This window comes from Hirundo rustica, chromosome 17, assembly GCF_015227805.2.
Source record: "Hirundo rustica isolate bHirRus1 chromosome 17, bHirRus1.pri.v3, whole genome shotgun sequence".
Classification (NCBI taxonomy): Eukaryota; Metazoa; Chordata; class Aves; order Passeriformes; family Hirundinidae; genus Hirundo; species Hirundo rustica.
In genome coordinates this window covers 2,879,036-2,906,749 of record NC_053466.1, presented here as the reverse complement: position 1 = coordinate 2,906,749, position 27,714 = coordinate 2,879,036, and the positions used below count along the sequence as shown (strand labels likewise).

Genomic DNA, 27,714 nt, shown 5'->3' with positions numbered 1-27,714 from the left:
GACTTTCAAATGTTGGTTATTTTTAGTGGGATTTACTCATGTGCTTCCCACAGATGTGTCCCTTCTGTGTCTTTTGTCTGCCTGTTAAACTTTCATGAAACACCTTTCCTTCTGCACAAAACCATATTGCACTTTACAGCAGTATTTCTGGTAACCTTCTGCTTCTCACCTCTCTGTGCACATCTGCGGTGGATGCCTGATCCTGGAAAATTGGTGGCACTGGGCTGGTTCTGCCCACAGCTGAATTGACAAAGCTGTGCGGAAATTGTGTATGAAATAACATCTTCTGTAATTGGCAGTCATTACAGTGACTTGGTACCATGCAAGAATTTCATGGAACAGAGAATCTGGGGTGGGACGTGGATCTGAACATTGTGATGTTCATCTGGCTGTGGGACCTACCTGAGGGAAAGGCTGGGGGAGGTTACTGTGCCACCTCTGTGTCGGGAGGGGCAGTTTTATCACTGGTTAATAAACAGGGCACCTAATCATCGTATCCTTTGAGTTTCAAAAAGCAGCAGGACCTGAAGGAAGTGGCTCTGTTTTAGCAGGCTGTTAAATAACCTGTGCAAGGCTGTTGTGGCATTCTGATATAAAAATGGACCAGAGGGATGTGCAATCCAGATGGGGGCTATCTTGGAGGCCTCCCTCTGAGACAGTGCTGACAAACCACTGACACAGGTGCCAGCTCTGGTGTTAATGGAGATTTGGGCTGGCAAAGCATCAGGAAATTGCCATTCTTCACTAAAAAGTCTTAAAATGGTGTGTTGTGGACATCAGTGCAGTTCTCATTGTTCACCCCTACAAGAGGGCACAAATCTTGCTCCAAGTTGGCTTTTACCCCCAATTACTTTCTTTGCAGTGAGAGCATAGGCCTGAAGCAAATACAAATTGTTTTGAAGTACATCTCTGACTCAGTGGGAGTGAGGTGTCCTCCCCCCAGCCTCCCTGGCTTCCCAGCGGGTACAAGGCCTGCTAATCTTCACATTGCAAAACAGTGGTGGGAGCAGTCGGGCTCCTGGAGTGACTTTAATGAAGAGAAGCAGACAAATGAATTCTTAGTGGAAGAGAGATGAGGACGAAAGCTGAAATTTAGGGGGAATTAGAACAGAGGAGTGTGGCAGAGAGCAGAATTAGAGGCAGAGGCCAGAGTGGATTCAGCCTGGCTTTGAACAGGTGAGAGTGTCAAGTGTCTTGAGTAAGTGCAGAGGGACTTGGACAGGAGGTTACGGTGACAGAAGCAGGAAGGGGCTCACCATGGCCTGGCAGAGGTGCTGGGCACAGGAAGGTTCCCAGAGTGGCTGTAAATAAGAACCAGCAATACACACTGGGAGTACACTGCAGGTGTGCAGGGGAGAAGCTGTTGTTGCTAGGAGGGATGTTTGCACAGGCAGCTCACATGGAGAAGAGAAGGGGAGACTGGGAGGGAGGATCAATGGCAGAAATGAGTTATTTCCATTGAAGTCTTTGGGGAAGATGGGCAGGAAATGCTCTTTTTTTTCCTTAAGTTGTATAAAAACTGACATTTTGTTCACACAGGACTTGAGCTACCCAAGATCACACACCTTGGGTTGTAGCTGCTCAGTTGTGCTTCATGTCTGGCCCTTCTCCTTGGGAAGCTGGGTGCAGCTTTGGTTTTCTAAGCTTTTTATGCCAGCAGGCAAAACTCCTTATAACAGTCAAATATTTTGGTAACTTTTAGGAACTAACCAGCCAGTTACACTGAAATGCCTTTTAAAATTTACTGGCACCCTGGTCCTGTGAGGAGGTTCTGGGAGTTGGGTATCTGCAACTCGAAAAATATCCTGTCACCATTAATTGGGAAAGGCATACTGCAGCATCAGGAAATCCCAAATCAGACCTTTGTTCTTGTCATTTTTTGTTTAAATTTCCTTTGAAGTCTGTGTAGTTCTTTATAATTTTCCTTGCAAAAAATCCTGGAGTGCTTTAAAAAAGACCAATGAAAGCCAAGAGCCCAGAATATCCACGACTCCACAGAAGCAATTTCAGCACTTGGATGTTGCTGTGCACTGGCAATGTGTTACGCACAGGCTGTACCTGTGCTCACAAACTTGTGCTCGTGGGCAGATGTATAAAATCAGAACTGTGTGAACAGCTGAAGAATAGCAAGAATTTCTGGACAGAAACAAAACAGAAGCCGTGCAGCTAAGGCATACAAAAGTTTGATAAAAGGCAGGAAAATCAATACTGTGATTTAGAAATACTAACACCCCCCTGCCCCAAATCAGACTAAAAATATCATGCAGGAATCTTGAAGGGGAAATTGTTTCAAAACAGGATTCTGGTGTGTACTACATTATTTGCTTTGTCAATCAAATTTTGTCATTTCTTTGTTGAAATAATTCCATTCATACACTGGCTGCTCTGGCAGACTCAGGAGAGTGTAGTTCACCCAAATTTGCCAGTGTGAGCATACTGCAAATGAGTTTCTCATCAGTATTGATCTTTCCATTGTGTATGGCACAGAAGTAAATTACATGATGTGATTGACAAAGTAATTTGCCACACTCAAATCAAAGTGTAATACAGGTGTGCTTCCCCTCTTCATTTTGCACAGAGCAATTTTATGGAGGTTTCACTGTGTTTAAACCTGCTATGTAATGTTTAATCATCTTTGATTGCTGATATTCAAAGTCATTTTTATGCTAGGTGTAGTTGTTATTGTCTTAGCTCAGACAAGAATAAATACAGGGTTGAAATGGTAATGCTGATTTACAGCCTGATAAAATTGCCTAGTTTATATACTTGTCATGCTTATTCTAGCTTAATTCCTCATACCCCTGGGAGACTTTTAAAGAGGGTTGTAGCCATTTAAAAATAGTTTTAAGGAGTAATAAAAAACACGTCTATTGTTGGAAACAGCTCCTAATGTGCAATTGAGGTAAACAAATATTCTCCAGCCTTACAGTTCGTAGAGACTCTCGTTTTTGCAGCCTGGCTTTCCTGGAGGCCAATTAACAGCCAGCCAAACAGGCCAAGCTGTTTAGCTCTCTGCAAGCCCAGCTTGAGGAGCTGCAGAGCAGGATGCCTTGCAGGGATTCATCATGTGGCACAGGGGTGATACAGCTCTCTGGTACTGAAGAGGAAGAATGTGTCCAACTTACCCCCCAATTAATCTAAATTTAACTGCCTTAAAATCCTGGAACGTGGCGGGAACAGGGGCACTCTGAATATACACGTAAGGTGGTCACTCACAGATGATGGTGTTTGCTACTCACTTGCTTTTCTGGAATGTAACGTAACACATGAAGTGGCTAGATAAATTATTTTGTAAATAATCATAAATTGCTTTTCAATGTTGTGATTACATTGATGAAACACAAGTGGAGTTTGTAATGATTTTAACGGGCTTTGTGGAAGAGGTTATTACTTTTCAGGAAAACGTGCGTCTTACTTTCTTAGGGTTTTTGTTTTGTTTTTGGAGGGATATATAAATCTCTAAAATAATTTCATTTGGAACTGAAGAAATGGATCATATTCCAGAGAGAATTTTTTTCTTGCTCTACAGGAATAATTAATTTTTTTTCCAGTGGATTGTAAATTATTAATCACAGAAGTTAGAGCTGGAAATGCCTATTAGATGATCCAGTGTATTTCCCTGCTGGTGGGGAATTTAGTCCTCTGGCAGTGTCTGTATCAGATATTACACTTCGAACTCATCACAGAACATTTTTTTTTCCTTCTTTCTCTTATTCCTCCTCCCCTGCCCATAAGAGTTCATTTGCCTGTGAGTGTACAATGGAAAGAGTATGGACATGCACATAATGCAGTTCACATCCATAATAATTAATAAGTGTTCAGGGATATCATAAAGAGCATATTCCTCTATACTTCTCCATAAGGCAAATTTTAAAAGTTTTTAAAGCACTGTTGGAGTCTCTTTACTGGCAGAAGGCCCTGTAGATCTCTGTATCTCTGTCTACAGATGGTAGAGAGAGCTCTTCCTTCTGAAGGTTTGTAAAAGCAAAGCCTTCTTGGGCAAACAGTGGATTACAGAGGCATGGAGGGATTTGCTGTGGGTTGGAACATTGATAGTGAGGCAATTAGGAACTCAAATTGAATATTAAAGATTGATATACATAATGGGAGCACTGCATGCATTACTGCCTTGTCTTTCACATTGAATTAACATTGGTAACAACTAAATTTGGTGAAGCTCAGAATCTGTCAACAAATGTTGAGCAATGATGTCTTTAATATTCCCAGGCATGTGGCTGAAAACCTTTTGAAGGCTGAGGGGTGGAAGGCGGCTTCCTGTTTGTAAGTCAATTCTTTGCAAATTTTGTTTCCTGCAGTGCTCTCTTGGAAAAATTTGAGTTCCTTTATTAGCATATATTTTAGCATGGATAATTTCCCCTGTGTTCCCTAATAGTCATAAGTGACTTGATCTCTTCTCTGTGACAAATAACTAAACTAAAGGAAAAATTCTCTTCAATGCAAAAAGGCCCTGGGGTTAAATGTTCTCACATTTAGGGGGTTTTTTTTTGGCTGGTTGGTTTTTTTCCCCTTTCCTTTTCTTTTTTCCTTTCTTTTTTGGTATGTGTGCTTTGTAACAAACCACACAGGGACACATTTGGAAAGCTGCAGCAGTGCTGGATGCATGACCTGTAGCAACAAGCAGTTCAGATTTGCAAGCTGTATTTGTGTTGAATTTAAGGGATTTTCACTTCTGGGAATTGCCATGGAGTATTTAATCCTACACTGTGGTACATCTAGTGTGACAATACGGTATATTTTCCCTTCGTTACATTTTGTTTTACTGCTAAGAGTGTTTGCATTTCCTGTGCCCTGGGAACAGAGGCAAGTTCTTTGGCTGTCCACCTTGGGGACAGTTTTCAAAGTGGGCATTCCAGTAAGTCACTGATGTGCTCAAGTGGGTGCTTTGATCACTGTGCAGGTGTTTGGACAGTGCCTGCTCTGCAGAGCTGAGTCTGAGTGTGCAGGTGCTGGCTTTGTGGTTCTGTTTAGACTTGGGGCTTTTGGCTGATCTGTGGTGGGCGGTGTTTTAGGTTTTTTTCTGAGATAATGCTCCTTTCTGGTGCGCCCAGCCTTTCACTAAAGGTGGGTGCCCACCTCTGGGCTTAGGGAGCAGTGAATATGCAGGGAATGTTCTAAAGCAGCTCCTGTAATCCCAGCGCAGTGTATGCATGTGAGCTTGTAAAATGCAGATTTCTGTGCCACCAGGAGAAAGAGGTGTACGGTGTAAGTACAAGTGCATGCAAGATGCATGGCATCCATTTTTAACAAATCACAACAAATACACATATCTTCCTGCATTTTAGAAGCTTCCCAGATCCTTCTGTGGTACAGTGACCTTCTACAGATAGAAAACTATGCTGGAAAGGAAGGAAACCCTCTTTGTTTTCTTTTGTATCTGAAATAGTCTCACAAATAACTAGTGTTGGAGAATTCAGCTTTTTGTGTGAGAACAACAGGTCTGAGATGTAAGAGAAAGTACACAGCTTGACAGGATCTTTTGTCAAAATCCTGCTCTTCTATTCTTACTCTGTTTGTGGCAAAAGCTGACTTGCTACCAAAAGGTAAATTACATAAGGGATTTTTACTTTAATGTGTAGTTATCAAGAATTTGTGCATCCACTTCTTTACTCAAATTGTTGAGACAACCACAAATGAAAAAGATTAATTTCCTGCTTCACTCATTTTAGGTAATGTTTCAATTGTGATAGCGTTTAGGAGATGAAAACCCAAGCCTTTATTTTAAGTTTTAGTGACTAACATCTGTATGTGACCACCCTATGTTTATACAGCAGGTAAATAATTCTGTAGGGGCCATCCATCAGTTTCACGATTTCACAAGAACACAAACCCTCTCCTCTGCCACCACCCCAAGAGGATACAAATTAGTGAACCAAGAAATGATGCTGTCGTGGCAGGCAGGCTGGCTCCTCATTCCGTATGCTGGAGGCATTCAGCTCCCTGCTCCCACCCTCTCCCCTCCCCCTCCTCACACTGTTTGTGCTCTTGATAACACGATGGGGATGATGACTGGCCCTTGTGCTGCAAACTTCTCTCCCTTCCCCATGGACTGACAGTGTTGATCTTGCTTCCAGGTGCACGCCAAATTCCGCTATCCTTTCTACTATGAGATGTGCTGGTATGTTCTGGAGAGATACGTGTCCTGTGTGACCCAGCGCTGCCACCTCAGCAAAGAGTACCAGAAAGAATCAATGTTAATTGGTGAGTGAATCCTTTGAGTGCACATTCAGAACTGAGGCTGGCACCTCAGGCGAGCTGCTGCTTTGGTTTCTGCAAAGCAGATTATAAATTGAACTGGAGAAATTCTAATGAACTGTTTCTTTATTTTGGGGTGGGGAAGATTTTTGACTCTTAAGCGTTTCCATGAAGTACCAACCTACTCTGAATTATATTTATTGAACATTCCTTTAGCAAGTGGATCCCAGAAAAATAATTTTTGGATGCGTTTGTTCCGTGGTTTCAGTAATGTTTGTGTTGGGATGATCTGCCAAACAGCTGAGGATTTACTGCCGCGTTCAGCACAGTACCTCAGCAGCCAGAAATGTGGGTATTGTAGATGTGCTCTGCTGGGGTGGATATTTTGTCCTTTTCTAGACCTGCTCCTCTACAGAACACGTTGTCATCACTAAACCTCTCTTCCCCTTCCCCTTCCCCTTCCCCTTCCCCTTCCCCTTCCCCTTCCCCTTCCCCTTCCCCTTCCCCTTCCCCTTCCCCTTCCTCTTCTCCTGTAATTCTCTGGTGACTGAGCTCTAGTTCTGCAGAAAAACAAACGCAAGAAAACACCTACACAAATCTCCATGCTCTGTAACCCAGGTACAGTGAGGTCAAAGAAACTTTTACAAGAGCAGAGAATGGACCAGAGGAGAGACAGACAGATGTGCCTGAGGCATTTCCTTGGCACTGGTGTGAGCTCTGCATCAATGTGTGACAGTTCAGTTGTTGCTGTGCTGAACTGCCATCTCTTTCCTCCTTTTGATGGAACAAGGCGGTGGCCCTGTTCCCTCTGCTTTTAAGCACAAAGTAGCTGAAAATAGCACAAGCACCAGCTAAATCTTAACTGATATGTGTTAAGTGTGGAGGAGGACTGAAGTATTCCTGTGCCTCCTGCTCCCTGAGGCCACGTGGAGTGAACCTGGCAAGGCTGGCACTGCCCCAGGCTCTGGACAGAGGAGGGAAATGTTCACCTACGAGCACAATTCTTAGTAGAAGGATTGAGGAAGTTAAAAGCAGGTGTCACTCTCCAGTGAGTTTTACTGACCAAGAATAATTAAAGGGAGTGAGTAGTCTGTGTAGATAGGCCAGGGGGAATTCCTGGAGTCACTGGGAATTGGGGTACTTCACGTTTTAGCTCTGAGACCCTGGTAAGAAAGGTTATTTAAGCAGAAGTTCTGTGTCCAGAGGAATTTTGCTCATAAGAATCATCCTAGAGGAGGAAAGGATGAATTAGTCCTTTGGATCAGCTCCTCAGAAACTGATAACTGCATTCTTTGGAAAATAAGGAACAATCTCCTGCCTAAACCACTGGCATGGAAAGAGGCTGGTGGAGGTGCCAGATCAGAGATCTGTAATTTCAGAACAAATTAGATGTGGAGAGTGGATGGTTCAGGATATTGAGATGGGAACTTTTCCAGCTAAATCACCAGTGTAAATTCCAGCCCAGCTCCATAATTACTGAAAATGGTTTGGTGATCCCCACAAAATGCGCCTCAGTCCAGTTAGCTGGGAGATATTCCAGTCATATAAAAGCTCGCTGGGAGCTATAGATGCCCACTGTCTGGAGGGAACAGGAGTGTTCTGCATGACCAGAGAGTGCCAGCTACAAAGGCTTCAGGAAAAGAAGCCTGGCTGGTTAAAAAGGGTTTGGTGGTGACTTGGTCAGGCTCTTGTGATCTGTGGTGGCTTCAGTTGGTGGCAGAGAGAGATGTTTACTTCAGTTCTGCCAGAAACTTGGGGGTTTGTTTTTATTTCTTGGCAGAAACTTAACCTTAAACTGATCATTTTAGTGGGGTTGTGGTTAAAAAGACCAGGTCTGCTAAACTGCTGGATTTTTCTCTTTAGCATTTGCCAAATTCAAAGGAGTAAAGGTACATTATTTACCTTTACAGAGCTGCACTGCTTTGTTCTGTGTAACACTGTTTCAAGTATTTGCTTTGCTTTTCTTTTAACTGCCCTGCGTGCTCTTGACTTGAATCTCTAGGAACTGTAATCTTTGAGTTAAACTGGTTTGTTCTGTGGAGTCTGTATCTCCATACTGTTCACTTGCTGAGGGATGGGATGTCCTGAAGACACCGGTGTTCCAAACCCTACCTCTTTGTTTTTAAACTTTTCTTCAGAGCTGCAAAGATCCTTAAATTGTCTCTTCCTTAGGGACTTCTCTATCTGCAAGCAATTTCTTGATTTCCCTTGAGGGAGCATCCCTTGACAAAGAATTTCCCATTATTCTCCTTAAAGAGTAATGAAGCAAAGTACTTAACTTCTCCTCAAACCCCTCAGCAGATTTAATTGTCCTCTGTCCTGCTTGGTTTAAGAAAAAAATCTTCACATCCTCATATTCATTTTCAGAAACTTCTACTTTAAAAAATAATTTCCTTGACATAATTTGTTCTAAATGTCTGCTCTCTGCCTTTCCTTTTGGGTGCTAGAACTGTCTATTTTTCATCCTCGAGTTGTGCTCCTTTTTCTTCTTTCTGGTGCAGTGGTGGAGCTCTGAAGTTAACAAGGTGATTATCAGTAGAGGAGGACATCGATCCGAGACAGTGCAGGACACTGCCCACAGTCTCTGGGGTTCACAAGGGAGTCGTTTTCATGAAATTTGTGGAGATTCTGTTCTGCTTAAAGAAAGAAACAACAAAACCCAACTACTATGTTGATAAAGAACATCACTGGAGAACACAGAACACTGAGTTCATCAGCAGTTGGATTTTAAGGATATCTTTAGACTTTTCATTCTGTGTTTTTATAATGTGGTATTTATTTGCTTTGACATGAAAGTTGTTAAATTCAGAGTGACTTTCAAGACATACTCTGTTCAGTGAAGTGCATTTGTGTGATTGTGTTGTGATACCTCTGTCCTTTTACTTGTATGCTGCTGTAGCAATTTATATTGTTCTTTGTTTTCTAAACGTCCCCACTCACAAAACTTCAGACAGGGAAAAAAAAAATCCACCTCTGTGGAGGCACGGCTGAAACCTGGAGTCTTCCCATTCATTAAATAAAAACGTGAGTGCAGCTGGAAATGAGGTGGAAGATGATGGCCGTGGCTTCCTCCCCCACTCCCCAGGCCCGGGATGAATTTCCAGGCCGTGTCCTCCCAGGCAGTGTGTGAGGCTGTTCTTTCTCAGATCTCTCCCAGGAGGCCAAACACTCAGGGGAATGACGGCATGACAGCAATCACAGGCTGCTGTAAAAGCACACAATCTTTTTTCTCTTCTCTTTTGCTTGTCTCTCTCAACTGGGGCATTTGTCCTGCCAGCTGAAATCAGAAGGGAGCCTGTTTGGGTTTCCTACTAGATCTGAACGTGGGCTGTTTTTCAGGGTGGATATGTCTTCATTATTTTTACTCTTATCATGAATGAGTCTGTACTGGATGTTTTCAACCACAGTTGACCTTCAGTGAGATATGGATGTTAAGAGTGAGCTGACAAAGAGTAATTGGGAGAAGATCCTGGGCTATCAGAGACGTGCTTTCTCTCTAGCCTGCAGCTTTGAAGATTCCCATTGCTAAAATTTTAACAGGATGGCTCTAACTGTATGTTAAGCCTGATGGATGTAGAAAATATGCCCTCTGGCACAGTGAAGGAGCCATGTCTCTTTTCTTCCCCCTCTTCTCAGGGGATAGAATAGATTTCCTTATGATAGACAGGTACCTGAGTACATTGAGTGGTTCCTGTGTGGGGTGCTCCATGCAGTGATACATTTCCAGTATGCTCAGGGTTTTTCTGCTAATGAAAATGTCATTGCTGTCTTTGGCAGACTGATACCAGCTGCTGCTCCCAAGTCACACTGGCAGGGTTTGGTGCTGGGAATGCCAAGGTAGACAATACACACTGGACTGTTCTAAAGAGTTCAGAAAGGTTTCGTAATTATGCCTGACCCCCATCCCTTTCTTTTAAGTTCTGTAATACAGCAAGTTGCTTTTCAGCAGGGAAAGAAACTGTGTGTAATTATTCTTTTACAAGTGGATAACTGTGAGGAAAATTAAGCGGTCTGCCCAGAACCACAGGGAAGTGAACTGCTATAGGAGAGATTTCTAATGCTCCGTCCTGTGGTCAAGTCTGTGCTGCTCCACCTCTTCACTGAGCTGGATCACAGACTGGCCTGTATGAGCTGTTTTTATTTGTTTTGAGGTGAGGCTGAAGGTCTTTTTGCACTGAGTTGTGTGGGAGCCCAGACTGGGTAACCCCTCTGAGACTAGGATTCAGACCTGGGACTCATTGGTGCATTGACTCAGAAGAAGAAACAGTTGAGCTGAGCAGGTGCTATTTCCCACAGAGAGACTTTATAAACCAAGTCAGTGGAGCCTTGGTAATACAGTGCATAAAATGCACTTCTCAACAAAGTAAATGCAGATTATGCTTGTGTAGGGCCTCAGCTCACAGCACAGTCACTCTGTCAGACAGTGTTTTCATTGAAATGAATAAATAAAAATCATGGCACGTTGCATTACAACAAAACACTTGAAAACACAAAATTGAATCTCCCTCACCTTGAAGTTATCCTTCCATTATTGATTCCCTCGATGCTATTTTTTTTTTCCTAGATTAGCGGCAGTAGCAGACAGTTGTTGTGTTTCGAGAGCAGCCTGCTCTTAATCCGTTGCTGCACCAGCACTGTAATCCCCTGGTGCTCCAGAACAGCCTGGTACACTGCAGGTTAGCAGCAAGCCCTGTGCCCACGGGGAAGGTGAGGCCAGGCAGTGGCTGCCAGGCGTGCAGGGAACAGGGCACCGCTTTGGTGCGAGTTGTTTTTGCCCGTCCGTGCCCAGGTGTGGCTGGCACAGCAGGGCTGCCGGGTGCCGACAGCCGGTGGCAGGGACGCGGTGGCAGCTGGCAGAACGGAATTGCCTGGCCCCCCTCCGTGTGCTGGCTTCTCCTGGGAATAGGCCCCCACTGTGCTTTGGTGCTCCACTCCTCTCCTGCCTTTTGTTTCCATAGATTAGAGCAAGAGGCAAAAAGTGGAGATCTCTCTTGGAGGCTTTTTCTCCTCACGCCAGAGCATTACTTGGAGTAAATTATTCACACCTCCGCAATGTGATCTCCTTCATTTTCTTTAGGCCTTATTTACGCTTGTGCTTTGCCCCAGTTACAGCCATTAGTTCCTGTTCAGCAGAGCTACAGCCTTGGAGGACAGAAACACGGTTTTCTTTGTGCAGATTTATACCACCTTCTGTTAATGACACCGTCCTGGCGGCGTGGGGATGTGTATCTGCTTTCACCCTCTCCTGTTTGATGCCAGATCACGGGCGTTTTCTGCCATCGAGGCTGGGCTTTGTGCTGGGGTCAGTTGTAAAACAGCTCACTGAGGCTGTGTGGCTCAGAGGAGGGGGCTCCAGCCCTGGATCCGAGAGCCTGGATTCTGGTTCCTGGTTTTTCCCTAGATTTGATGTGTGACAATGAGCAAATCGTGCTTTCTCCCAAGCATCTGTTTCCTCAGTTGTAAAATGGGAGAATGACATAAGCTGATTATGTAGCCTTTGAGGTGGGTACATGTGCTTGCTACTGTGGACAAAGGAAAAAACAGTGTGAAATAAAAGTTGGATAACTGAGTGGGTTTTAAATGTTCTGGTTAAGATATTTTCTAATCCTGTTTATTTTTCTAAGAGAAGCATGGGGGTGTATTAGCACAGAGCAGAGAGGAGGAGCTGCTTTGGAGTGCTGATGCCACCACCTCAGCACACAAAATAATCTGTGAGGCTTTTTTCAGAGAGTTGAAGGGAGGAAGTTACCCTGCCCTGTGGATGGAGCTGGATTTGCCTTGCTGACAGCTGATATTTTCTGTGGCTGCCAGCTTTTCACGGGCATTTCAGCTTAAGCTTGCCTTTCAGGAGTCATTTTATGGCCATTTTGGTTCTGAGGAAAAATGCAAGTCTGTCTGAAGGAGTAGACTGGACGGAGACTTTGGATTTTTTGCAGACCCTGTAGCAGCAGCACACTTGCCCTGAGAAGTGTGAGGTGACCAACTCCTGTCTCTGGGGCAGTGACACACAGAGCTGAGCTGGCCTTGCGGGGTTTTTATGGGGAGCTGCAGAGCTGAGCAGCCAGGCAGGCTGAGCCAGCTGCCCTCGGACACTGCCACTGCCTGTGGCATCTCTGGCCAGTGTGTTTGTGACAAGATGGTACAGACTGTGCACACACAGCGAGCGTCTCTGTGATCAGGAGGAATTCTCCAGCTTGGAACTGGGCTCCAGCATTTGTTTTGAACCTCGCTGTTAAACAGCCGGATGCTGAGCTTTCTCATTAATGTCCATTTAATCCTTCCTTAAGCACGGTTCACATTGTCCTAATCCAAAGCTACTGCACTGCAAAGCATGGAAGCTGTGAAAGGAACTTTTCATTAATTGTTCTCTCACTTTTTCTCTGTGACTTCTGTTTCCTTCGCAGCGTGTTTTTGTTTGCAGCTTGGTCTCGTACCCATTTCAGCCAGTAATAAAAATTCACATTGACTTAACTGGGTGTTGCCAGTGTTGACTGTGTTTTCCACAGAAATTCCTGCTGTTGCTAGCCTGCATTCAATGTTGTTCACTTAGTAAGGGAAATTGTGTCTAATAAATAAGAAAAGATGTGTGCTTGAGGGAACCATGGCCACTGGTTTCCTACATTGCTTTTACTGCTTCATTGCACGGAGTTGGGTAACAATTGGGGCTCTTCAGGGGAAATTAAGATTAATAGTTCTTTAGACTCAGAAACTTGCCTTTAAATTTTCCTGAGAAGTACCTAAAATGTATCGGGAATGGCATTAAGAAAACCAGTAGCGTGTAGCTGTGACAGTCCCAGTGTTTCTCAGTGTGTTTTGTCTAGTTGTAAAATAAGCACAGTTGAAATCCTCTGTCTCAGAAGAGCAATGAGTATTCATGCACTAACAACTGGGGGTTCTTGTTTTATCAACAGTTAGTTGCTTGCAGAGAGGAAGAGTAGTGAGGAGTTGATTTTGTGCTGTGCAGGGTTCCTGGAAGAATGATGATGTACAGCATTTTAACGTGCTTTCTCCCATCATTTCCCCCTCCTCCTTCTGTGCTAACTCTCCTCTTAAAGCTGTAAAGCTGCCGAATCTGGTCTTTTTCGGATTTGTGGGAAAATTAATTGTGTGTGACTTAAGAGCTCTGCCTACTCCTAATTGAAGGCATAGAGGACTGAAGCTTTGAAGAAAGCATAATTTTTCCCTAAATGTTTCCCAGTCATTTGAACTGAGTAGATGTTAATGAAAACCAGCATTAAAACAGACAAACAAGCGCCCCCCTCAAAGAAAAAAAAATTAAAAATCAGCCGAATAAAGCCCATTCCTGTCACATACTCACTAAACCATTCTCCAGTGCCCTTTGAAATAGGCAGCACCTGGCCCCAGTGGTACAGAAGTGCTTCAGCTGTGAGGTTACAGTGCCTAAAAATTCAGCGTTCTTTTTCTAACTTTCAGATGCAAAAAGAAAACGCAGCACAGACAGCTACTCATCAGATTCGTGGTTAGACATGGATGAAGAATCTTGTGATGCCCATCTCCAGGAGGAGAAGGATGACAGCTTGGATAAGAACTCCAAATCCTTGGTGGATGGCTCCTCCTCACCCAACAGCACACACTCAGAGGGGAAGGAGGCTGCAGGGAGGAAACAAAAAGCCACAGTAATGAGGTACCTAAAAAGAACTTTGTCTAATGAGTCAGACGACAGCGTAAAATCAACGACCCCGACGGACTATCCCAAAACACCCACGGGGTCTCCAGCTACAGAAGTTTCAACCAAATGGACTCACCTCACAGAATTTGAACTGAAGGGTTTAAAAGCCCTGGTGGAAAAGCTTGAATCTCTCCCAGAGAACAAGAAGTGTGTTCCCGAAGGCATTGAAGACCCGCAGGCTCTCCTGGAGGACATGAAGGTGGGTGTGATAACCAACTCTGCTCTGTGGGCACAGCAGGGGAGCAGAAGGCAAAGTCCTGCTGCACAGGGGTGGCAGCTTGTGTGTGGTGACCAGCTCATGTCAGGCTGCTCTGCCACAGACAGGGAAATGATTCCTTGAACCAAAGCTGTCTCTGGCTCCTGTTTGCAGCCACATTTAAGTGACACAGTCCTTTCTACTGTCACAGTAGTGGCCAAAAGTTTATATCCTCTCATAATTCAGCACTTGTTATGTTCCACATGTAAATATTACACCTCAAAAAGTCTGTTTATACTCATAGTCTTAATCAGTCTCGTGTCTCGTGTCTCCCTGGTGTACACCTCATTAGCTGACACATACAAAATGTAAATACTTGATTGCAGCTCAGAAGATAGATTGTGTAAAACTTCCAGTTGCTTTTTTTTCTTTCACCTTTTTCATTTTCCTTTCCTCCATTGCCCTCTATTGGTTGGTAATTATTCTCCACTGGTACAATATATTGGTTTTGGAGTTGGTGTGAGGAGTGAGTGCTCACTAGTGACACAACTCCTCTGTAGAATTCCTGTCTGTGAACAGTATGGGTCATGACTTAAATATTTCCTATACACAAGAGCTCTGTAAGGCACGATCTGAGGGGAAAAATGCATGTTTATGTGGTAAATGGGGAGGGAGCCTGTACTTTCTTAGTGCAAGTGGTGTAACAGCTGCTTAGAAATCTTCAAAGCAAAGTTAGAGAAGGCTGAACATGTGCAGAGTGCAGTGGAACCATATTCCCTGATCTCGGAGCTTGGAAGTGTGACACACTGCTCTCGTTCTGGTAAACCACAAGAGTTCAGAAATCCTCTTCTTGCAAAATCAGCCACTTTGTACATGAAAGTGGACACACCTGCTCAAAGTTGCGGATGTAGATTGACGAGCTTGTTCTGGGATCAGTCATCTTTTAATCAGAAATCAAAATGAAGACCAGAAGTTGGATTTTTGGTGAAGCAGAAAGAATGGTCGTGTTACTTTCTCCAAGTTTGATGCACAGGATAATTTTCACTTAAAAATCCAGAAAGGGGTGCAACATATAATGGCTGGTGCAGATGTTCCGAGTGGGATCCTGCTCCCCCTTTGGATGACAGACTCCAGAGCGCTGTGAGACATCTCCCCAGAACACAGCAAGGTACCATATGTGAATCTGGCTTAAAGCTCTGTGTGGGAGTATCTGTTTTCCCATTCCTCTCCAGAGCAGTGGATTCACTGACTACAGAGATGGAGAACTACAAATGGACATTTTAGAAAAAGGCTGTATCACCTTTTTGGTGATACTGTGCTGTAACTGGCGTTAAGTGAGCACCTGCCAGTTTATTGTGTACAGCTTGATGTTCCATCTCCTTTGATAACTGCCTGCTTCTAAACCTTCTGTCCTTGCCAGCACACGCTGTAACCATCAGGATGTAGCCCAACATCTGGATCCTGATGGTTCCCTGCTGGGTAAAGAGCCCATGACCACATCTAAACATCAGACACGCTGCAGGATTGCTTCCCCTGGAATCACCTCTGGATGTTTGGCCACTCTGTGACTGATTAGTCAGAGTGAGACTTTTTGAAAACCATATTAACTCAAACATCTTCTTCAGCAGTGTCTAAAGCAGTGCTAAAGAACTTTCTCACCCATCTTTTTTACAGTATTAACTCACATATTAGCCAGCCCTCAGTTTTCAGAGAGTGGGAGTCAGTATGGCAGAGTAAATGAGTTAAAGCCCATACAGTCAGCTTCCTCCACAACTCCCTGTGGTTGCACAATCCATTTCCCAGGTGCTCTGAAGGAATGGGGTCAGTTAGCTGAATACAATTCCTCCCAGGTCAGGAGGAGAGTCCAGGATTCTCAGCACAGACCTTCTCTTTGCTCATCAGGAAAAAAAATTGCCACAGACAGCCGCTGACAAGGTGTCACCCATTCCCATCGAATTCTGGGATGCAACAGCCCATCACTCCTTTCTGTCACTGTTGATGTGGTAGAGAGCAGTGCAGTAGAGCCAAAACATCTGATCTCAGAGCATGAGGTTTGTTTTATTCAGTTTATTCACTTAAAAAAAAATAATAATCAAACCCAGCCCAAGCATGTGAGTGTGTTTAGAGCTTTTACCTTCAAAGGATGGAGTGTGCTGAGCGAGGAGCTGCCAAGTGACAGATTTTAGTCCTCTGAGCATGCATCCAGCATGATGGTCCTTGCAGGATCCCTGTGTTCCGTGGTGTGAGGATGCAGCTGTTCCATCCTTGCTGTTCCATCAGGTACTGATGTTCAGCCCCTCAGCTCTACAGGGTGAATGAACGTTCCCTTGGGGCCCCCGGGGATCCTCACCCTCTGTTCCACACGTAGTGGATGAGCTGGTGTTAACACAGGGAACTGGGGTGCAAAGAGATTAAAGTAATTAATTAAAGTAATTAAAGTAATTTTGGGTACTGGGCACTTTATGTGCTACAGAACAATTAGTGTATTTAACACTGATATGTGCAAAAGATGATTTTAGTTATACTGAAACTGCAGAGGTTTAACATTTCTGCAGGGCAGGAGTTGTGATCTTTAGCACCCAGATGCCAAACCAGCTGTGAGGAAGAGCAGGAGCACACAATTCATGACTGCCTGTGGAAACTTGACTTAAAAGATTTGCCCTGTAGCACATAGAGACATAATGGCAGAGGAAGAAATACAGTCCATTCTTCAGAATGGTATTTATCTCCTTGACCACTGAATCATGTTCTCTCTTACTTTGCTACTAATTTTCCAACCTGTACAGATAATAACGTGGGGGGTTGCTGATAGCATCAGCAGTGGAGTGAGCAGAGGCCTGGCCCCTTCACCTCACCCTGATGAATACCCAGAGCACCAGTCAGCTGTGAGACTAAATGAAGGCAGAAATCCTGCAGGAGCTGTGCAAATTACCCGTGCTGTGACTGTATTTGGCTGTATTAACAAGGTTTATTTCATTGGCAACCCAACTTTCAGGCATGTGATGTATTAATAATGCTTCCTATTAGAAGTACCCTTTTAGTGCACCCATTTGAGAGTTATTTTTAACAAATGCATAGCAAGAACATGCTCTGACAAAGTCTGAAAGCTCTTGCTCTGCTTGGAAAGTCTTAAACAAGTTTCTTCCTGAAGCAAATAAATCAGTGTTTATTGTAGCACTTTTATTTCTTAATGAAATACGCTCAGGAACTTTTTTTTGTATGACATTCAAGTCTGTCTTTGTGCTTCAGGAAGATAATTAATGTTTTCAGAAAACAGGATATGGATAGTTAAACTGGAGAAAGGAAACCATTTTATTCAGTGATGTGAAGTTTCACAGAACTAATCGGGGTAGCTCACAAAGGATCCATGCTTTCCCAGCTGAGCAAGAGCACAGTAAAGGATGGGTGACTGGATTACTGCTCTTAGTGGTAAACACAGCCAGAGCTGTATACAGCTATTTAATGTCAAGTAGGTGAGACTTTCTGAAGTAAAGTAATTTATTTTCCTTATGAGAAGGGAGACTGAAAACTAAACTAAGCCTGTGTAAATTCCTTACACATCATCTGAGCTCCAGACTAAGTGTGCCTGTCTGGTGGGGACACAGCAATCCAGAAGTGCCAAGTGCTGCCTCTGCAGATTGAGCACCCATTTATCACCGTGATCGATGGAGTGCAGCAGCACAAGGGAGGCTTATTTGCAGAGTGGAACAGGCCTCACTTGGAGAGCAGGTCAGTTCTTCCCTCAGCCCAAAGAGGGAATTAAATCCCTGCTGGCTGCAGCAGTGCTGGGGTGGGCTTGTGCCTGAAGAAGACGTCACCATCGTGCTCCTCGGCGTAGCTTGCTCTCCACGTCACAGGACAGGTGAAGCTGAGCAGACCTTTGACTGTGGCAGTGCAGCCCACACACATTAAAGCCACTGCCAGGGATACTCACCTGTGTGCAGCCTCTGATCCCTGCACATAGCATTTCTGTGTGTTACCAGCAGGATGGTAATTCCTCTGCTGTGTTGGGGCACGGGATTGTGAGATGTGCCCCTTACTAATGCTGCAGACCTTGCCCACTTCAAAGCAAAACCACTGCCCTTCTTCAGAAAGGCCTGTGGAGGTCCATTAGAGCAGAAGAAACTCGGTTTGAAGAACAGAGGTCGTCAAATATCTGCAACTCCTTGGCAGCAGGAGAAGATTCTTGTGCAAGACAGATGATATCTACTGAAATATGTTCTTACTTTTTCTTGCCAAGAAATCTTACCCCCTTCTCATTCTGATGACAGAAAAAACCCCTCCCTCTACTGAATGCATTTCAGGGGAATCGTTCCTTGCTGTGCTTTGGAAATTAATGGCTAAGCTGAATTCTAACACAGTTAATCAGCTTCTTCCCTTCATACCTGCTGTTGTCACCACAGCCCTCAAGTGTAATGAATCGGGCCGCCTTGTGCTGGAAGAGCATCACGTTGTTCCTCTAACTGGAGCCCCATGGCTTTTCTTTATCTTCTTCTTCCTTGTCTTTAAGCAGGTGAACAAAACCCTGCCTCCCCCAGCCTGTTGTGAGCTGACACTTGACGCTCCAGTCAGCGCAACTGTGGCTGTGCTGCGGCTCTGTGAGCAGACAGCCGTTGTTTTCAGCTGCCTCAGATGATAAGCTGCCATAGTTTTACATTTCTCCTTGGATAATATTTTCACGTGATGCATACGATAACAAGAAACCTTCATTACCTTGCCAAGTTCTTGGAATAGACTGTGCTTTCCATTGAACTCCGAGGCTCTGACAGTCGTTAGTGGAAATGTTAAGGTTTTCTGTCTTACAGGCTTTCAAACCTAAGAGCAGCAAAGTAAAAAGGGATTAATTTGTCCTTTGTTTATGGCTCTCAAGCTGCCTCCTTGTTCTGGAGAATTTTGGCTTTGCAACGAGAATACAAAAGCTCTCAGTTTTGGGATTGAACTTTGCAAATGTGATCTCAGCTCAGTTAATGCAGTGATCTCTCTCCAAATAAAAAGGACATGAGAAGAGAGGTGCTCACTTCACCTCAGCTTGGCCAAGAGTTAATTGGCCGATGATTAGTCCCTGTGTGTAAGTTGTGGGGTGCTGCACTGGAAGAGCAGGCGCCATACAGACTCTGCATCACAGCCAGGTTTGGGCAAGCTGGGTTTTACTCCTCACCTTGGCAAACCCCTGAGTGCAGCCACAGCGCCGAGCTGGTGGAACTGGGCTCGTACTGGTGTCGCTTATTTTGGTCACTGGCGCCGCTTTCGGCCTAACCAGTGTCACCAGCAGCCTTGCTGGTGTCTGCAGGGGCAGCGCCGTGCTGGGGCTGTGCTGTGTGCTGCTAACACAGCTCTCATTTAAGCACAGGCTGGGGAATTGGGCTGAGTGTGACAGGTTGTCTGAGCTCCAGGGAGAAAATCAGCCCCAGGGACACATCCAAACTCAGGCTCCTGGGGACTGGAACATGCCATCACACTCCAGGCTTTAGTTGGATGATTACAGATGAATTCCAAGTGCACTCCCTATTAAAACAATTACTGTATTTTAAGCTCTTTTTGTATAGTGTGTGAAATTACTAATTACTAGAGTGCTGCACTGGGGACTGACAGAGCCTGCTGCCTGTTGTTGGCTAATTAAGCTTTTTTCTTATACTTGGGAAAAGCACCATTGAACTTCATTGTCTGGGGTCATCTCCTAAATATTCTGTTGAGGTAATTTCCAGCCTGCAGTTCTCATTTGTTCTATTGGAGCTTTTTATTTATTTATTTATTTATTTATTTTGTCTTTAACCTGTTAGTGCTGATTTGGCCTTCAGTTTTCAGCAGCGCAGCAGAATCCTCCTTCTGACTCCTTTTTTTTGTTGTTTTCATTTCTTCCTTTTCAGCCACCTGAACTCCAAAATGAAGGGCTTTGCAGCTAAATTAGTGAGCATGTAGGGAGTCACGGGAGGCGAGCGTGGACTATTCCCAGCTGCACCACTGAGTGTTTTACCACCTCTGTGTTGACTTACTGGTCATGGGAGTGATTCACAGTGGTGGAAGCTGTGTCAGCCTGTGCAACCCACTCACGAAATTTCTAGAACAGTGCATCAAAGTAAAGGGTTTGGTGGGGGTGGAGGGGAGACCAATCTTTTTCCCTTAATGCTGTCCTAGGTCAGATCCTTTCCTAGTGAGCACTGAGAACCTCAGCTGGTCACATGAAGGGAGCTGGATTCAGCTCTGTCCTGCCCATCATGGGGCAAGGAAGGGCAGTGGGAATGATGATGCTCTTGGACTGCAAAAAGATGAAAGGTTCCAGAGTACATTTTTATTCTTGGCTTACCTGAATGACCAGGCATCTGAGGATTGCTCCACGCTGCATGCCTGATGCCATGTGATGGCTGAATTAACAGGGCCGGGGTCTCACTGCTTCTCAGGCCTGCTGTAGCCTTGATTAGGAGAGAAGGGGGCACTTGTGGGGTCAGTTGGGGTTTAATCACCTGGACTTTGAGGGAGAGAGGTGATAGTGGTAAGACACCAGTCTTAGATGCACCAATATTAAAGAATTCTGTAACATTTGAGGTGATTGATGGCTGATTTTGCTGCCTGTTTTGCAAGAAGTTTCACATCTTGGATGCCAATGACAGGGGCGAGAGTTTCGGTGGGAACTGGAAGTTTGGAAGCAAAAGTAACTTGCAGAGATCTTGTCACTCTGCCATGAGAGCAGAGAACTCTCTTCTGTAAGTCTCTGCACTCTCGAGTTGGAGAAATGTTTGGTTAATAAAGGCCTTTTCATTTGCAACAGAACATACTGAAGGAACATGCTGATGATGACCAAAATCTTGCCATTTCGGGTGTCCCTGTGGTCAGCTGGCCCAAGAAGACCACAAAGGTAAAGAGACACAATTCCTAATCATTGCTAATCGTTGTTGTGCCTGGTCTGGTGTTTATTTATCTGTCATCTGACAAAGTGCTGTGTATTATCTGTTGGCAGCTGCTAGCATTTCCAATACAAAATGTTACTTTGAATGGTTTTATGTTAAAGACTTGAAGCAAAACAAGGAAGTGCCTTAGCAGGGAGAAATCAGAGTTTCCATTTAAAAAGAATTTGTTTGGGCCTTACTTACCAGTATAAAACTTTGATGTGTCTTGATCGTTTACTAATTATGGTTAAATCTAAAAATTTTGATGCATTTTGTGTAAAATTAAATGATGTGTAAATGCTCCACATCAGTCACTTAGGGAGCACTCTCATTTGAAGGAGAGGATGGCTTTTCTCTTACACCACGACACTTCCTGAGTGCTCTGTACAATGTGCCACTGTAACTTTGAAGCATTGTTTTCTGTCCTTATGCCCTAATTTTTCCTCCTATACATGGGAGTAATTCTCTTCGCTTTGCAGAACCATGAGGTTTGCTTCGTTAAGGCTGATAAAGAATTTGAAATAATTAACGAAAGAACAATGTCAAAAGGCTGGTTGTTATTTATAACAGTGGTATGTTTACCACACTCCAGTTATTTAGCAGGCTGTAAAAGCAGCTTTGCTTATTTAGAAGATGTCTCATCGCTTCTATTTTTACTTTCATTTTTCACCGAGTTAGTTTTATAATCCATTATTTCTTTGGAAACGCTGAAGGGGTCGGTCAGCTTAAATCAGGCTTTGATCTGAAAATCTGTCGTTGTTACCACTGTGGATACCTTTCAAATAATTATCAGGGAAGATAATTCACTCAGTTCTCTCTTTTTGTGCTGATGAACTTGTTATGGCACGTGTAGCCACGAGAATTTGCTGTTTGCAGATGGGAAGTAGGAGACCATAAACATGGAACTGCCAGAGGAGAGTGGGGCAGGATGAGCACGTCACGTTCCTTCTTGGTCTCTTTTTGGGTTTTAGCTCAGCGCATTTCAGAGGAATTGTGTCTTGTTAAATACATATTTCCCTTTTAGCTTGTAATAAATCCATGAGAATGTGCTCTGTGTTTAGAAACAACTGTGGAAAACCTTGAGAAATAGGTGTGAGATTCTGCACTCCTCTGGTTTTATGGCTGCTGCTCTTTCCATGCTCAGGTATATTTTAAGCATTGAATAAAGCAAAATCTCTGTGACCAGAGAAAAGTTGGTGTGGGAAACAGATAAGATAAGACTAAGGAACAACTGACTCCCTTTTGAGCTTGTGAGAGAAGGGAGGATCTGAGTGCTTTGAGGCTTTTATAAGCTTTGGCATTTGTTAATATTCTTGTTCACTTTATTTTGGAACCATGATAAATGCTTCATTTCTTCTATTTTATTTCTGTGTATTGACAACTTAACTTCAACTGTAAAGGATATGTAGTTTTTGTGACTCAAGTTTTACCCATTTTTGGCAAAATCCATCTTGCTGGCTGCAAGGGTTTGGGGGTTTTGTTTTTGGTGGGTTTTTTTTGTTTGTTTTTTGGTTTGGGGGGGGGGGGTTTGGTGTTTTTGGTTTTTTTTTTTTGTGTGTGTGTGTGTGTTTTTTTTTCCCAGGTGTTTCTTTTCCTTCTGCCTTTCTGAAAGCAAAAACTTGTAGGAGGCATCATTCCCACTGGTACAACAATATGAAACATACCAGTTAATAACAAATACAAGGAGAACTTTTAAGTTGAAGTTTGGAAATAAACAAAAATTAGTAGCAGAAGAAATCCTTTCACCATTCTTTTCATATTTGCTGTGTTTAATCTGTGATCAGTTTGTGTTATGTCTTATGTTTTAGTTCAAAGGTACACTTGCAGATAGGGCTGCACATTTCCCAAGAGAAATTTGTTGTTGTGCTTCTAATTGGCAAATGTCCTTGTCATTTTCCCTGTTGCAGCTATTTCCCTTCCTGGGAACAGAGGCCAAGTGAACAGGCTGGGAAGAGACGTCTTAGAGCTGAGCCTTTGAGTCCCAAATTAAAATCTGGGGGAAAAGACAATAAAGGGGAGATTTGTCTAAGAGCAGTTTTAGTAGTTAAGCTTGGTTATTTCTCCTTTGCTCCCTGTAAGCCCCGATAATGAAACAGAAGATTTTACAGAGAAGAAAAACCCTTAGGGAGGGGATAACTCCCTTGGAAAATGGATTGCGGCTGGTGGAGCAAGTCTCCATGGCCAGAAGACCCCACAAACGTTGAGCACAAGGCAGGGGAGTAAAATCCACCAGTAATTTCGCTTTCTGCAGTCTTGCTCTTGTAGTATTTATAGGAGAAATAGCAGATATTTCCCAGTGCTTTCCTGAGATCCTTTTGTTCAGAGCGGGAGCAGGAGATCCAGTACAGCACAGTACCTGGGGCTGCAAGGAGATGTTTTAGTTGGTATCAGCTTCCAGGGACAGGAGGATTGTCTGATTCCAAGCCATGAAGGAAAAGAAGGGAACTGAAATCCAGAAAGATGAAGCAGTACGTGGAACAGAGTACATCTCTCTTGCTTTCTCCTGAGAGAAGGCTCCAGAAGAGATTTAGAAAGACAAGAGCAGCAGATGGAGAAGGAAGAATAAAGCCAGCATTAAATGCCAAAACATTTCAAAGAAAATGGAAATTACTGTAAAGAAAGGAGGGGAATAGACTAGAAATGGCGAGAGAGCAGGATTAGGAGAGAAGCAAGTACTGAAAAGGGATGGAGTGAGAAAAGCAAAGAGCAGAGGGAGAGAACCCTGACTGAAGTCAGAGATCCCTGCAATAGGGACAGGGAGTGTCTGTGTTAGCAAGCCAGGTTGGGAAAGGTCGAGCTTGGTTACACTGCTTGTTTTTGAAAGAATGTGCCTTTTGATAACCTGAGTGATTTTCGAAGCAGCAAATAATATTCCCCTTTAAAATGGAGTCAGTTTCTTTCACGTGCTGTGGGTGTGACATGAACAGCGTGCACAGAGGGCTGCTTGAAGCCTGTGACGTGCTGGGGTTTAAGGAAGAAATCTCTTCATTCACCTCAGCTCCCACTTGAGAGAGGATGAGGTGTTGTGGGCAGGACATTGAACCAAGTTCAGGGAGGAGCCGTCCGTGTGTGGTGACCCCGCAGCGCTGCCGCTCTCTGCCCACCTCTTCCATTTGGGGCTGCCAGTCACACTGCAGCTCCCTGCCAAAGAGAGTGGTTCTCTGGGAAAAGAAACAGGAGCAAGAACCAGCAACGGTTTAGTGAGTAGATGGAATAACTGGGTGACATTTGATGATGTCGTGGTTAGTGCACAAAATGGGAGGCCGGGGTCTGCGCCTGTTCCCGGCTCTGCTGCAGCACCTTGTGTCGTGTGAGGTGAATGGCACATCCCTGCTCCCTGAGCTCTTCCGGCTGCAGATGGGGCTTCCCATCTGGGAGGTGAAATGAATGTTTATAAGGATCTCCGGCATCTTCAGTGGAAAGTTCTGTAGTAAAATGTATGAGCCTTTATTATTTTGTGGTAATAAGAGAGATGGAGTGTGATTCATAGACACCTCTTTAGATCGTATTTACTCATCTTTATGGAGCTATTTTGAGTTGCTTGTACTTCTTATAATTTATTGATAATTATTTAGCACAATAATTACTCTCCTTTAGGCACCTTTTCTTTTCCCCTTTGGAAACTCTATTTCAAAAGAAGCAAGAACCTGTCGTTTTCTTTTAGCTGTACAGTAAGAGAAAACTGTCCAGTGCCAGGGGTCTTAGGACATGTACAACAATCCTAATTTAGGCCTGTTGAAGGAATCAGGAATGTGGGAGTGAGCGGATATTTGAAACCTGCTTGTCCTGATGGCTGACTGACAGTTTCTGTACCTTCAGGCAGGACGTTTCCCACTGGCTGCCGGCGCGGATGCAGCTGTGGATGTGCAGCCCCCATCCTGTTCCTGTGCTGGGGCTGTGCTGCAGTGGCCTGTCCTCACTCACTGCAGGGCTCAGTGTTTGCTGGGGGTTTGCAATCACGGATCATTAAGGTTGCAAAAACCTCCAGGATCAAGTCCACCCTTTGACCAAATCCCGCTGTGTGATGCTGTCCAGGGGGAAGAGTTCCACAGGGCACGCTGCCTTCGAGTGCTGGGCTCTGCCACTGACTTCTGGCACTAACTTCTACCCCATCCCTTGGACATGAACTTTTTGGGGATGGTGTGAACAGAGCCTAAACCTGATTTTCCACTGTGGCAACTCACAGCTGGTCACTGGTGCAGGAAGCTGGTGACTGCCAAGCCCAGTCTCAAAACCCATTCCCGTGAGTTCCTCAGCCCTACGGTACCAGAGTTCCCATTTATCTGGACAGGAATTAGGGATAGTATTTTATTTAAGGAACTCAGAACACAGCTCAAGCAGAAACCACGTTTTTCAAACCATTTCCTATTTCTGGAAGAAAACAGTCAACTCCAGCAGCATGTAATTCCACCCTGTGGCAGTGCCTTCTGTTTTTATCGTGATAAAGATCTTTAGCTGTCTATGAAGAGCAGCTCTAAAGAACTGAAATATGTTTGGACTCTCCTATTCTGTAAAGAGTTAGAAATGCAGACTGGGAGCTGGATTCTCATCTCTCTTACCTGGCACAAAACTAAAGCCGCTGCATTTCAATGAGAGTGAGTGTCCAAATATATTTAGGTCTGGCTGTGAGCAGGAGATGGAGCTGTGATTTTCAGTAGCTGGTTAACAGTGCTGCAAGATGTGGCTGCTTTTCTGATGCCTGTTCACACTCTTTCTCCATGTAATTTTTACCTGTTGATTTTAAAGAAGATAACTGAGAAGTATAATAAAGAAATGGTAATATTCCTATTTAACGGAATACTATTAATTAGTAAAGGACACAAACTGAAACTTTGATGGGATTATTGGCTTTTTTTAAAACACCAGTTTCCCTGCAATTGGCAGTGCAAATAATGTTCATAGCTCTGTGTCAGGGCATGAGAACCAGGAAGAAAAACTGATAATTTTTTTAAAAAAAAAAAAAAAAAAAAAAAAAAAAAAAAAAAAAAGGCAAAGCATTCCTCAGGCTGGATTTTTTTGTGTTGGTGTGGTCAGGGTGGGCACTGAAAGGAGCCTTCTGGGATGGCAGCATCTGATTTCTGTCATTAGTGAGTTCTGTCCTGCAGCAGTTCAGCTTGTACCCCATTATCTTTACTGGAAATCTTTTTGCAGAATTCTACAGCTACATCCATGGATCTGAAAAAGAAGGATTAACTCATTTGAACTAATCTGTGAGAGGCAGAGCAAAAGGCTGATTCCTGTGGCTGAGGAAAGTCATGTTCCAGCAGCCCACATTCCTTGTAGCACTGTCCTGTTCCTGTTCCTGGTGGTGCCGTCACCGCCGTTAAAGGAGTCGTAGGAACAAAGCAGAAATACAGAGATTCCCTTTGCTTATCTTGTCTGTTGAGATGGAAGATTTTATCTTCATCTTTTCTGCTTATTGTCCCCGGTAGAATTTTTTTCTCTCTGTGAATTTACCTAATAATTTGTGGAACCTGTTGATCTTTTTGATGTCCTCAGCATCCTGTGGCAGTGTCCCCTGCGGTTTAATAAAGCTCTGTGTAGATAAGTACTTCCTTATGTTGTTTCAGATCTGTCCTTTAATATCAGAAATACACTTCATGCCCTCTGTATCATGCATTCTGAGAAATCTGAATGAAGTCTCTGTTCATCTCTGTGCTGCCAAGGATTTTTTTATGTCCCCATTACTGTGTTTCAGTATTTTTTCCCCCTGTTCACAAGTTGAAAATCACAAGTCAGTTCAGGTTTTTCTGGTACAAAAACATACATCTGAGCTTTTTTTTTTTTTTTTTTTTTTTCTCTCTATTCTAGTTCCATTCTAGGTAGTTTTGAGGTGAGGGTGAAGGTGGGACTCCACCACCGCACATGTTCAGGATGTGATGTTGGAGAGCAGAAACTGGCAGGGCATGCCTGGTTCAGCATGGCCCAGCAGAGCTGAGGGGAGAGATGATTGTTGTGCAAGTACTTCAGGGAGTATAATCATCGGGGCAGGAAAAGAGTTATTTAAGCTAATGGACAATGTTGGCATGGGAAGAAGTGAATATAAACATACCATAAATAGATTTAGGCTGGAAATAAGATTTGGGATCATTGTTCACAGTCTGAACCAAAGGGCACACAAGAAGAGCAGTAGACAGCTATGGTGAAAAGGGTGTAGATTTTTAGAATGAAGCTGTGTTTTAAATAATTAAAGTCAGCAGGATTGGCTACCATCTCCATGTCTGGACCCCATAGATGTCCCTATGTTCTTTCATATGTCTGCTGCCATTTCCAGCAAGGAAGCCTTTTTCTTCTTTTTAGTGTTTCACCTTGAAAGCGCTGGGAAGAGAAGAAAATCTACCATTTTTTAATAACAGAGCTCCTTTATTTAGGGATTCAATTTTATGTGACATTATGCATTTGATCAAACCTAAGAAATAGTAAGTAAATGGACTAAGAATCAGTGGACACAATAAATTTGATTGTATGCAAAAATTAGGGGGTAAAGCATAAACTGGAGTGTTTTGATCAACTCAAAACCAATGTGATTTTTCAGAAGCGTTGAGCATTGGTTTATATCAGGTTTTCTTTCAGTTCAGGGGGAGAGGTGTGAGGTGGACAAAGAACATTCCTGAAAACCTTTGAATAAGTGCTTCCAGTTTTTACTTGCTTGCTTACTAAGAATTCCTGCCATAGCTATCGCTGGGCCAGCTCCACCCAGAGAAGCAGGAGCAGTGAGGGACTCGTTACAG

At 43.8% G+C, this 27,714-nt stretch overlaps 1 protein-coding gene across 4 annotated transcripts in view; it reads left to right on the top strand.

Annotated features, from left to right (window-relative positions):
• Positions 1-27,714, top strand: part of KDM2B (lysine demethylase 2B) — a 106,216-nt gene that overhangs the window by 47,077 nt on the left and 31,425 nt on the right. For all 4 annotated transcript variants that reach the window (XM_040080518.2, XM_058422770.1, XM_058422771.1 and 1 more), the window contains 3 exons: positions 6,093-6,219; positions 13,648-14,102; positions 20,866-20,952. In XM_040080518.2, coding sequence (XP_039936452.1) covers positions 6,093-6,219; positions 13,648-14,102; positions 20,866-20,952 — 669 coding nt within the window. The remainder of the gene's footprint in view (positions 1-6,092; positions 6,220-13,647; positions 14,103-20,865; positions 20,953-27,714) is intronic.